Source organism: Erigeron canadensis, chromosome 1 (assembly GCF_010389155.1).
Source record: "Erigeron canadensis isolate Cc75 chromosome 1, C_canadensis_v1, whole genome shotgun sequence".
In the NCBI taxonomy this organism is placed as follows: domain Eukaryota; kingdom Viridiplantae; phylum Streptophyta; class Magnoliopsida; order Asterales; family Asteraceae; genus Erigeron; species Erigeron canadensis.
This window is the reverse complement of record NC_057761.1, coordinates 39,918,402-39,932,733: the sequence shown is the minus strand read 5'-3', so window position 1 is coordinate 39,932,733 and position 14,332 is coordinate 39,918,402. Positions and strand designations below refer to the sequence as shown.

The 14,332-nt window shown below is 31.0% G+C and overlaps 1 protein-coding gene across 1 annotated transcript; it reads right to left on the bottom strand.

Moving 5' to 3' along the window:
- Positions 1-6,362: 6,362 nt before the first annotated feature.
- LOC122586088 (zinc finger protein JAGGED-like) lies at positions 6,363-8,564 on the bottom strand. Its single transcript, XM_043758197.1, has 5 exons — positions 8,307-8,564; positions 8,048-8,157; positions 7,510-7,635; positions 7,086-7,170; positions 6,363-6,818 (listed from the first exon to the last, which is right to left on the bottom strand). Coding segments are annotated over exons 1-5 (639 nt in total). The 5' UTR covers positions 8,309-8,564; the 3' UTR covers positions 6,363-6,502.
- Positions 8,565-14,332: the final 5,768 nt, after the last annotated feature.

Sequence of the window (14,332 nt, the reverse complement as noted above, 5' to 3'; positions counted from 1 at the left end):
AATGAAAATGTAATAAAGAAAGGAAATAGTAGGAAAAAGAATGAATATTTGGAAAAAGAATAATTATATTGTTTGATAACAACAGATAATGAACATAAGGGAAATACAAAAAATAAACAAATTAGTATGAGTTTTTTTTTAACAAAAACTACTTATAATATCATGATATAAATAATTAAAATTAATAATTAAATGCATGAGAAAAAAAGAAAATAATGTAACTTGATTTCATTCTCATCATTCTTTACCATTTTGGGAGGAATCATGAGAATGGAAACGATTCCCCCTTCTACCATTTCCATTCTTTTACATATAACCAAACAAGAGAAATGATTTTCATTCCATTTCCACCATTTCCATTTCATTCTACCAAACACCTCATAATGGATTGGGTACCATCTTGGGGGGTGGGGGGTGGGGGGATAAGTTGAGCTATAAATCACATAGTTGTCATCAATGTACAACCGTCTAATTCATATACATTTATAAATGGGAAAAATAAAGTCGGGAAAAATAAAATCGTAGAGGGATTATCTTCCAATTTTGAAAGCCTTTCTAACCAAAAATTATGTCTTAATGTCCGATTGAAAGAATTGGCCATGCTCATGGCAAGTCGAAGTATGGTATGTGTGGCTCGAAAATTGTACCGCAGGCTAGCTAAGGACTTTCTCCGCAACGGCGTAAGAGGGGTAATACAGTCAATATTTTTTTACTTGAATCAAAAATACACACAGATTGTAATTGTAATTTAACTTCAAATTCCTAAATTATACTATGCTGGTAGCATTTAAATATTAAACATGATCTAGTCATACTACAATTGAACAGTTATAAGATTTGACATACTATGAAGTGATAAAAGGGAAGCTAGGAAAACCAAAAAGTCAAAATTATATAGGTCCCGCAAGATAAGGGGCCATGTCTACCCACAAATACTACGGAGTTTATGCAGAGCTAAGTTACAGAGAGTACATAATCCAGCTTACACCTAATCTTGTATATATTGTGTTTCTCGATCTTTATAGATAGCTCTTGATAGGAGCACGCCATATAGAGCCGAAAAATAGTTTCTGAGGCCACCCCATTGGTAATCTGAAAATTGGATCGGTTGAACACAATTAAAAATTAAAAAATAAAAATCAACCAGCTTAATTAAGTTCAGACTTTGGAAATTATTTCAACTGATTATTTTTTTACGCTTATCGGCGTACCTATCTACATCTTATTGCTTCATTTACTCTTTTTTTTTTTCTCTTGGGATTAGTTTTCTGAAATGTAACTATCTTTGACCGAATGTTTATAGTAGAAAAAAACTAAAGTTATGTGTATTGTATATAAATAACTTGAAAAAATGTTTATTTTATGTAAGAAAACATACGTGGCAACCATATACAAGTGCTACTTGTCAGATTTTAATTGGTTGAAACTAAATTCTTACATACAATAAGTATTATATCAAAGTTGTTTACATATAATACACACAACTTTAGTTATTTCCTACAATAAACATTTGTTCAAAATTTCTTACATTCGAGGAAACTAATCCCTTTTTTCTTCAAACTACATAGTCCCTTAATCTAATTACTCAAATAAATCAAAATTTTCAAACTTAAAAAAACAGCTAAGCTCGATTCGTTTTAACATTATAATATAAATTTTAAACTGAACAAAGTTTGTTCAAAAATAGTTTTAATTTTGCTCGACTACAAGATCATACGAAGGATTCTGGATTCGGTAAATTGACAATGGTAGTCGCTCATCTGTTTGTCCATTGGAATCTTTATCAACGTTTTGTGAACCCTATGATTCAGATAAAACCCTTTTATGTTTATCGGTTCACATAATCGTATGAGAATTAGATGGAAAAAAACCTTTTGCCTGGAGCGACGACATCGATTGGGAGTCTACATCGTCTTTCACTTCACTGATGGGATCGGTTTGTGTGTGAAATATTCTTAGACATAAACTTCAACAAGTTGTATAATAAGTTGGATTTAGGTGGTATTAAGTTAATAAAACACAATGTATATACTTAAACAATGCGTTTAGGTGGTGTTTAGTTTGTAAAAATGGTGTATAAGTAAAACATTACTAAAAGAATAATATTAACTTTTAATAAATAGTATACATTACTAGAAGAATAATATTAACTTTTACATAAATAGTCTTTGTGAATCTAGTATTAATAAAACTTTAATCTGTACTTTATACATAGATAAAGGTTTAAGTAAGAATCATTTAAATTGAAAGAACCATGAGAACCATCATATTATAACTTGATGTTCATATGTAATAGGTATATGTGAACATATTCGTTCACATATGAACAGATGAAATTACCCTTAATATTGTCTATGTTCATATATGAATGGTTCTCAATTGAACCTTACCCTATATATATATATATATATTATAATAACCGTGAGAACCCAATTTTTTGTAAAAACCGTGAGAACTCTTAAATTTCATATTTGTTCATATGTTTTTTATTTTTTTATTCACATGTGAAACGTTATAAAAATATGTGTTGCAGAAGAATTTTTTTTTTCGAAATCTTATATATAGGCGTTTGTCACATGTGAACAAAAAATGTGGACAAATTCATTCACAAGTTCACAAAAAGCTACCTTGAAGGTTTATTAAAAAAAAATTTTTTACAACATACATTTTTATATCATTTCACATGTGAATGAACAAATATATAATTTGAGATTTCTCATGGTTAAAAAATAATGGTTCTCAAAATAAGAATATTATATATATATATAATATATATATATAGAGAGAAAGATAGTTTTCTTATTTTGAGAACCATTTTTTTTTTGTAAAAAACATGATAAGTCTTAAGTTATATATTCGTTCACATGTTTTTTTTGTTTATTCACATGTGAAATGATATAAAAATGTATATTGTAAAGTAAACTTTTTTAAAAAACCTTCAAAGTAGCCTTTTGTAAACCTGTGAATGAATTTGTTCATATTTTTTGTTCACATGTGACAAACGTCTATATATAAGGTTTTGAAAAAAAAACTTCTTCTACAACATACGTTTTTATACCGTATCACATGTGAATGAATAAAAAAACATATGTTCCAATATGAAATTTAGGAATGCTCACGGTTCTTACAAAAAAAATGGGTTCTCAAAATAAGGCTCTCATATATATATATATATATATATATAAGGAATGGAGAATATATGACTGTCATGTACTCGTATTTGTTAATGAATAATGATAAATATACCTAATTTATATGCTTAAATATAATTCTACTCCATACATTAATGACACGTGTTTTCCACTGATTCACTTTCATTATCTTTATATTCGATCTTGCCACATGGTTTAACTACTCTTTTAGGCATATCATTATTGATCATTTTCATATATCTAATCTTAGTTATAGAACTTATCATATATTAATATTTAACTCTATGAAAAACATGAGCTCAATCATTTATTCGTTGTTTAATAGATTTTAAAAAAATTATATGAAATAGGTTTTATACCTAAACTTATATACATAACAACTACATATTCACTTTTATATATATATATGATAATAAAAATTATTAAGAAAATTAATGTTGTTGGAAAATATGATAAGATCATATTATATATATATATATATACAAAATAATATATGTATTGTTTTTACATATACAATATTATTTATGATATATAATTTTTACTTTATGTTTTTTATGGTACGAATCACAATATGAGTCAATATTTAAAAAGTAACGAGATACGTTATCCGGGCGTTGCTCCGGAAGACATTATATCTATTATGTTCCGTACTGTATAAAATTTATTACATGCTTTTGAAAACATTATATAGCTTAAAACTTGAGTTGATATTGATTTTTTAATGAGTAAAAAAAGTAACTGCTCAATGCCGCCTTCCACGGATTTTGAGCCCCCAATACCTCGACGGTGTATGGGGGAGGTTAAGATGTAGGCAACCCTTACCTCTACCTTAGTAGAGAGGCTGCTTTGCAATGGTAGAAAAGGCCCTCCAACCTTTGCATGGGATGAGGATCGAACCCATGACCTCTGTCTCCAGAGGCAAAGGTGTTTACCACTGATCCAACTAAACAATTATAAATTAGAAAAAATCGACAGTAAAATTTAATTCAAGTTTAATATATTATATAAATTCTAAAAGATAATAAGTATAAAAGTAGAATTTTTAAAATAAAAATACAAACATAATAATACAAACATATTTAAAGCTAACTTCTCAAATCATTGAAAATAGAAAGTGAAACAAAAATAATCCATAATAATAAAACATCAACCGAAATAACATTGAAACTAATAAGTATCGCAAACAAATTTTTCGGAGATGGTTAGGTGTATATATTCAAAACATACACCCTACTGTTATCTGTGTATATACTATGTAATAATTCACTTGTAATAACATGAGATAATCTTAAAAATGTTACAAACTTAAAAAATGATAATATGCAATTAAAATAAGTGATCTTTGTAAACAACTTAGAAGCAATTTAAAAGATCAAAACATAACTTGTCAAGTCCAAAATTAAGAATATAAGATGGGTACAAAATAAAATGAGTTAGCCCATTAAGAAAATGAAAATGGGCCCAAACAAATAAAATGGCCCGTTACTATTCTTTACACGCATTTCCGTACCTTTGTTTTTAATATATATATTAATTACACTTTCCGTCCCTGTAGTTGGCACGTTTTTCCCTTTTAAGAAAAAATTACAATTTTGACCTTAAACTTGGCCAATTTTTTCAATCGTGGTCCTTTGGCTAGACGGAGTTAAATTTTGGCCGTTAATGTTACACCAGAGGGGATAAAAATGAAAAACGTGCCAACTTTAGGGACAGAAAATGTAATTCATTATTCCATTCATTTTCTCCAACAAGATTCCGACCTCTGGTTATATTCTCCGATGGACTCACAAACTTATTATTTACACCCAATGACTAACTCCATTTCTAGTTAGCCATTGAGGGACGAAAAGGGTGGTTGCTCCCTCTCTCTTTATCACTTTTTCTTGCCACTTCCATGATACGTTGTCGTTTTCATGTTAGAGCCAATGATTTCTAAACTCCCTATTCATCTATCAATCAACAACCCTTCAAAATTATATATTATGTGCTTTATCATTTGCTGCTGGTGCTCAATTATATTCATAAATATATTTATATTTTTATCTGACTGGCTGGTTTGATGTTGAATGTACATTACTGGCGATGATGATACTTATCTGCAATATCTTATAAGATTTTTCCGAGCATAAATCGGATCAACGAGTGAATTCGGGCCTTATCTTGGTTGACTGACTATAAAGTTTTGGTTGTAAACAAAAATCTACTCGTACATATGAAATTTGATATCGTATCATTGGAGTAAATGATTTTGTTTGTGGTTTAGATTTGGATTAAAAGTCGAGTTTTTATTAGGCATCATCGGAAAAAAAATGTCTAGTCGGAAAATTTTATCGGAAAAGATGATCGGAGAAGATGACCGAAAAAAAAAAAAGAATGGAAGAATAAATCTATTTGTATGATTTTCATTTTTGGTCCCTCAATAGCTAGCTCGAAATGGAGTTGGTAATTAGCTGTAGATAATAAAACTTGGCTAATTTTTTCAATCGTGGTCCTTTGGCTAGACGGAGTTAAGTTTTGGCCGTTAACATTACACCCGAGGGATTAAAAGTGAAAAACGTGCCAACTTTAAAGACGGAAAATGTAATTCATTCTTCCATTCATCTTCTCCAACAAGATTCCGACATCCAGTCATCTTCTTCGATGGACTCACAAACTTATTATCTACACCTAATTACCAACTCCATTTCCAGCTTGTAATTTTTTCACTTAGAGATCAAAAGTGGCAAACGTGTAAACTTCAAGAACGAAAAATATAATTACTCTTATTTTAAAAATCATAAAAAGTAGACACATAATATACGACAACTATGAGCAACATTTGTGCCATTGTAACTAGTGTCACATGAACTAAACAAAGAAAGAAAGAAAAATATACAAGGAAAACCATAAAGAAAGAAGAGAATGAACTCAATCCCCATGCAAGGAGAGGGTTAGGAACTTCCAGTTGAAATCCAACTAATGGGTCCCACCTGCATATTATATGTGGTTACACATACAACTCACACCACCAAACACCAATTACAATCTCATCCAAAACAATACCTTCAGTCTATATCTAGTTAAAATCCAACTAGATAACTTCCATTCCATTCAGTCTGTTCAATACTCTCTTTTAAAAACTGAACGTTAGAATTTGCACAATGACCCCCAAAGCAGAAACAAAGAAAGAGAGAGAGAATATGTAAGACAAATTTTTCAAAAGACACCACACAAAGTAGTACTAGTAAACTAGTAGTAGTAGTAGTAGAACAAAATTAACTCTTAATTAATACAGTAATTAAAATCCATCATGATTATTTTTATTGCATAATAATTAGAAATTTAGAATCCATGATCCCCTCCAGATGCAGCTAGTTTGTGAAACTTGGTCCGCCAACAGGTGCACCAATGCATGTGTAGTTATTAGTAGTATCTGGTGGTGGCACACTACTAGTACTAATACTTTGGATAGTGAATGGCGGTGCATTGTTGGGGCATACATGTCCAACAAAGTAGTCGTTTATCGGATATTGCGACGACGAATACGGGTTGGTATTATTGAGTCGCGAGGATGAAGGTGAAGGGTACATCGTGGTTGAAGTGGTGCCGGCGGAGTAGAGTCTTGTACATGTGGGATAAACAGTACTTCCCATATGACGAAACCCTCCATTCACCACTGCTTGTCCACTACAACATTACATATACATGACTTGTCAATTATATATATTTATATATATATATATATTGTTTTTATATGTTATTAAAGAAATTTTTTTCAAAACTTTCAAAATAGTCTGCTAGAATTTGTGAATGAATTTGTTCACGTAAAACTAATCAAGAAGTATATGATCATTAATTATTATATAACCTCTATACATGATCAAAATAAAAACACATTGTTCTACGTATATACATAATTTATATATCTAAAAAAGAAAGGATGGAATAACATACCCTATTTGGTGTGGGAGTTGAGGTAACAAACTGTCATTACTAAAAACCAGTTGACGAGCTTTGTTTAGTGTTTCTGTCTCCCTTTCTGAAACCGTATATATATATATATCACCACGCACATTATTAAGTTAATTATCTTGTCAAAGAATTATATATCGCCACACACATTATTAAGTTAATTATCTTGTCAAAGAATTGAATTATAATATATAGGATCCAAAATAAACATAAAAATATGAATTAATTACCAATACTATACTTTTAGGAACATAAAAGTAGTAAATGTTAAGACTTGGTCACTAAATTTAGACAAAAAGCTAGATTGACAAAGTTCACTAGTAGTATATGTATACGTGAAAAATGAGGTAGCTTTAGATTAGCTATATACTATACTACCATAATATATATATTAGAATTAGAATACCTTGGCGGTGGCGGTTCATGTGACCACCAAGGGCTTGAGACTTGCCGAATTTGAGGGAGCAAAACCTACACTCATACACCTTATCACTTTCATCCTCCGCGCCGTTTTTCTTTCTCCTAAAGATTCCTTTATTATTATAGATACCAAAAAAAAATAAAAAAAAATTAAAACATTTCAATATATGAATTGAATACCAAAAACATTGATGGGACTTCTCATGTGTTCATTTTACAAACAACTGTTACTCCTACTCTACACTGAAATCTAAACACCAATCCAATTTTACCATTATCACATTTTTCAAGAAAATTAAAAAAATACAAGCTAGCCATCACAAACTTCTATATATCTAAAACATTACTTTTAAAAGCAAAATCTTAAAATGCAACATCGCTTAATTGAGATCTCTTTTATTAATCTTTATATTAGGGTTTTCCTCTTTTCTTTTCTTTTTTTTTTTTTAAAAAAAAAGTGTAGTTTAGTACTAGAAAAATGTGAGCTAAGAGAAATGTGAGAAAGAGAAATAAAGTATAAGTACCTGCAGAAGCAGAAGAAGAAGAAGAGTCATCATCAAGTGTTTGTTGTTTCCCATGATCTCTACTGCTGAAATCATCTGGAAGATTGTTAAGGTCAAGTGGGTTGCTACTCCTGAAAAAACATGAAAAAAGTAATATAATAAGTGTTAAAAAAAAAAAAAAAAACTGAACATGAATTTAATTAAGAGAGTGATAGTTCAGGTTAAATTAAAAGAGCTGGTTGTGGGGAGAACCCTATTAGCTATATCATATGATACATACATGTTTTTGGTTTTGTTGTTGTTGTTGTTGGTACCACACAGACAGTAAAAGATATTAAGAAGAAGTTTTTAAGTGTGTGTGTGTGTGTATATATTTGATGAAACTACAACACAACTAATAACTAGCTAGAGCACAAAAACAATCTTTCAGATGGAGAGTATAGTAGTGGGGTTATAAAACTGAAGCTATGTGATATATTTATAAAAACATATCACTTGAGTTTTGTGACTGATGGAAAGGCCCCCTCCCTCAAACACATACATGCCCCTCTTTTAATTTAAAAGTAGTTGGTCTATCAGTGCTTCTGTCACTAGCTCCTTATTATTCAGACCTCTCTTACTCTTGAAAAAAAATATAAAGGGGGGGGGGGGGTTCTCGTGACTTAAAAAAAGGGGTGGTGCGGGACTACTGTTGTGTTTACGTTATTTTTACGACGTGTGAAAGAACTTAATGAGACCAAGTTTCTGGGCTATCTTCATTTCGATGGATCTCTTTGAAGACGTACTACGTACTCTCACTTCTTTCTTAGTTTTACTTACTTGTATTTCATGTCTCCATTGACCCAATGCAGTACTGCACCATTTGATTACACCTGTCTTTGTGAAAATTAAAGTCGTTTTAGATGAGTAACTTGCTAGAAAGTTACACATGTCAAATAATTTATGCTCGGAACATATAGAAAGTTACATTTACAATGAGTAACATGATCGAGTTTAATTAAGACCCAATCTAACCAATTAATCAATTAATAATATAATTACAACGTACACTTGTTATTGAATTAATTAGAACACGATTCGTCGAAAATAGTCTCAGCCTTTATCCTCCGACACGAATTGAAAAACATGCTTAATATTTCTTTAATTTGAATTTAATTAAGTACTTAAGTTGAAGGAAGGCTACTTGCTAATGTGGATCAGCGATCAAGTTGATCAAGTTACAGAAACAAAAATAAAATGGGCCTCTAAATTGATTCATATATTTTAGGTGGCGAGCGTTAAGGTTAATTATTGATACTTTGATAGTGGAAACTCGTTATATTGCTCTTCTAAGTGGTGGACCTGGAGATATAAAGGTTGTGAAACTCGAGAATCGGAAACGGATCGGTAAGGGGGAGACAAGATTTTTTAAAAATTGGATCGGGGAATAGTGGGTTTTTTATGTATAAAATAATAGTTTCTGAAACTATATGCAAAAAAAATTAAAAATATATATAAAACTATAAACTTAAACACAACATGATTTTTCAACTTAAACATAATTGTCTAGAAACAATAATATAATTAATAAAAGCTTTTAAAAAAAGAAAAAAAAAGTTTGACTTTGGTTGACCCGATCCAATACAGCCGAGTCTTGACCGATCGATACTTAATAAATACAGCCGAGTCTTGACCAAATTGACCCGAGTCTGGAACCCTGACGATTTTCAGACCGAGTATGACAAACTCGTTTCGTCAGTTGGCCGATACACGATCCGACTCGGCTGTATCGGGATGTATCGGCCGAATTTCACAACACTGCATATAATTAAGTTTGTAAAGAATAATAGTTTGTAAGTCGGATATCCGAAATTTCGGATAATGGATTTCAATTCCGAACATATACCCCAAATTTCGGATATCCGAATATCGGAAGTATCCATGTAAGAACTTGAAACTTAAGAAAACAAAGCACTCTACTAAATCGAATCTAGTGTTTCATACTTTCATGATCTTCCGTTGTGTATTTTTTTTAACCAATGAAAGCATTCTACTAAAAACTAACAAAGTTTAAAAAAGAAATGGATAACGGAAACCTTTAACTAAAACGACTACTTAGGCAGTCCTGAAAGTAAAGACAACAACTTTGAAACATGAAGCTCTGTTTTTTTCTTCATTGTATTGTTAAAATTCTCCATAACCATTTAAAATTTAAAATCAGTGAGCTTATGTTGATAAAGAACAAAAATTAGTGAACAACTATAAAGATGAAGAAACAATGAATAAACGAAGAACAATTTCCTTTCAAAAAAATTAAGATATGAAAAATTACAAAAATCTATAAAGACTTGTATGAAAAACAAGATACAGTGAACTTATATGGAGTTTGTGAAATAGATTTGAAAGTGGTGCCTGAATATCTTGTTTAAAAACTTAGGTTTTTGTCTTATATTAGGGTCATTTTATTCAAAAGGTATTTAAAAACTTTATAAAAAAAATTAAAAATATACTTTTCGGATATTTTCGGATATCCGAAATATCCGAAATTTTCTAAAATCACTATCCGAATCCGAAAAATCGGATATCCGAAATTCCAAAATTTCGGATATCTGATTTTTCGAATAAAATCGGATCGGATTTTTGGATTTTCGGGTTTCGGATACGGATAGTTTTGAACACCGCTAGGGTCACATAGTATCTTGACTTCCCACTAATTACTTGAAAATCTAACGAATTTCTAATGAAAGTGACTTTTATATATTATAATAATAATAATAATAATAATAATAATAATAATAATAAATCTATTGATCGATGTGTCGTGACATGGTAGTGAAATGAACTTTTAAAAGTTCATAGCAGTGAAGATGCTCCAATATTTGTTATAATCACGAAGTAAACTGCAGTGATACACAAATATTTAAAACAAATATATGTACATACATATATACAAACACGATTATATAATATTTTATATGGCTCTTCACTTAATTTGCTTCGAATATATCAAGTTAGTGATGAAGATATGTAAGGATGTCCTATGTAAATGCAGATTGAAAGCAATGCCACAAGCATGGACGATGGGGACTTGACAAAGTTTGAGGCAATGGAGACAAACATACAAGATCGGTCTAGGATATACGTCTTGATTAAGCCTATGATCATATATATTGACTCATATATAGGCCCATAGGACCTAGGTTTGTATTTGAATAATTTTTTGGAACCATTATGTTTGTGTTTTTGTGATGTAAAAGAATATTAACAGTTTGTTTGAATTGATAGTTTACAACAAACAATTGTCAGGCGCCTTTGGTTTTTTTAGTATATATTTACATGTACATGCATTCTCTTTTCTTTTTTTTTTCTTTTTTTTTACAGCATAAACTAGGTTTATAACCCAATGAACATTGTTTGGCAGCCCATTATGTAAATTTTAAAAATTTATCTTGCTATAACTCGAGTCTTGACAGCATAAAATTATATTACGAGTATATAACTACATTAATTATAGCAAGATGAATTTCTAAAATTTACATAATGGGCTGCCTAACAATGTTTATTGGGTTATAGCCAAGCGAAAACAGATTTTGGTATATCTATTTACATTTATTTATTAACAGAATCTATTTACATTTACAAATTACAATCCAAGGTTAATCAAGAAAAAAGCTTCACTCATTAACGAGAAGGTCCCTCTCTGGTTTGCTAGAATTGAAAAGGAAGGGCTTACCGTGTCTCCACAGTAACTATAATACCGAGAAAACGGGCACATCAAAAACCAAACTTCTTGAGATGATATCACTCGATTTATGAGAATATATAGACTTCTTAGTATCCAACACTTTTCGCTCAAATTGTGCCAAAAAAGTATCTGGTCTTTAGCTCAAATAATTTCCAATAGCGCATCCGTATGGAGAGTATAGTAGTATTAAGTAGAGGTGTCCATAACTTATAATATGCTTATTTGCTAATTGGTCCAAGGCCCAACCGCTTTGCGCTTAACTCTTTTAACTAACACAATTCTCAAATCAATTGGGCCACCTTTTTGGATCAAGACTTTTGGGTTACCTGATAATATATTGATCGATCCAACGCGAAATTGGGCCACTTTTAGAATCGTTTGTAAGCCATTTCTTTAGTGACTAATCATGAAAAGAATAGCCCAATTGCGTGGATTTAATATTCCATATGAATGTAGAGTATCAAATGTTAATATAAAATGACCGGGAAAAAAAAAAAGTCAAATGACTCCTCTTATATTGAACCAATATAGTTGACATGTAACAAAGCATTGACCAACCGTGGGTGACACCTTGAAAACTCACATGACTTAATTAGAGTTATACGAACAAATTGACTCCACTTTTTTAAAGCAAACCAAAACGATTCAAATTCTATTTGTCCCGAATCGCAATAGCGCGCCTTTGTATAATGAAGAATCAGGTACCTTACATGGTATAACTATAGGGTATATTTACAACATGATTGATCGACTTTTGTTGTTGCTAAAACTGTACCAAAATTTTAAATTATATTCCCACAGCATTTTTATTCTTCTAAATATGTTAGACAGCTCTTATGATGGATGCTTGTTTTGCAAGTGCCAATGGGGGCCAATTTTACATGCTTTTTACAACATGGAATTGATGTAACCTATTTATGGAGAAAGGCATATACTTACTTTATTGTACATAATGCCCACATGGTATATGGTAATAATTGTTTTTTAGGCAGTAATATATGATGGTCATGATAAAAAATATATACATGATTACTATCACTAGTTATATTTTAATTTTTAACAACTACTTTCATTAAATGAAACCACCTCACTAGCAAGGCACTAGCGAAGTAATAGTATTACAATCAGGGAGACAGGGACGACTATTGAAATTATACAAGGGACCTCAGACCAATTACTATCAGTATATAGTTAAATTAATGGGGAGTGATAATTATTAAACAAAATTTAACCATCTACAACAAAAGTACAAATTATATTACGCAGTGTACAACTGTACATATTATGCGGGATTTGTTGTAGATGGTTAAAATTTGTTGTGACAATATCACTTTCCTAAATTAATAAGAACATTTATGTTGGCACTTAAAAATCTACTAAAATATAGTTCGTAAGTTATTATCTTTGCATAAGTCATTTTCAATTGTTAATTTATCAATGACATCGTTTCATTTAAGTAACTTGTGAGGATGTAGTTAGAAACTTTGTTAAAAGAGGCAAACTTAATACACGAAAACTTATTATAATTATTGTTACATGAAGACATTTTCTCAATTTTACATTAGTTTACTTAAAACCCGCATTACACACGAAACTTTATGTTGACGGGCCGGTGCTTACAATGGCTCCAAGTTGTCTACCTCCATCCATCATGGTCATCATACCATCGTTAACTCTGGATCACCATTAACCACCCCGAAGCTGTCTCCCCCTGTGGTTTACTAAAGTATGTCAATATTGAAACTTAAAAAGTGTAGGGAAAAAAAAAAGACTAGATCGGCAGATATGTTCCTTGTGCGTTTACAGCGTCAATCATGGTGTGACAATTGACACTTGACCCTCCGATGCCACATACAGACCAACGTTAGTCAAACAAGAGAAAACCTGCTGTGGTCAATGGTCACATTTCATACAGTGGTCAACTTTTTTCTAATAATTTTTAAGAGAAATTATCACAAATCGTCCCTATGGTTTGCTTGATTCGCATTTTTGTCCCTGGACTTTTTTTTTATCACTAAGTGTCCCTGGGCTTTTCCATTTCATTGCCAGTCATCCCTCCTACAAACGTCCGTCTCTTTTTAGCCGTTAAACCCCTCACGTGCTTGCCACATGAGGGTAAAATCGTCCACATACACAAAAAACAAACCACATAGACTATTTCTCCTTCCCCATAAATTACATTCACCTCCTTATCTCTTCGCAATAATATCAAAAACATAGTCCCATTTGCTTAAAACATCCATCCCATTTCCTTATCTCTCCACATTCATTTAAATGCAATGAAAGAAATGAAGTTAAAGAAGCAAAAGAAGTGCCATTGATATTGAATAGGTGCAAATCATAACCAGCAAGAACATGGAAGCAAATTCTTATTTATTCTTAATTTTGAAATCAAGGTTTGATTCACTGTGATTAATCAAGGTTTGATTAACTATGATTAATTAGTCAATTTACTGTGATTGATAAGAAATGTGATTTTGAAATCACACCTTGATTAATATCTTCTTCTTCTTTTTTTTGTTCATCGCCATTTTTTCCGGCGACTTCCTTGATTACAATTACCGGCGTACTAACATCCACCG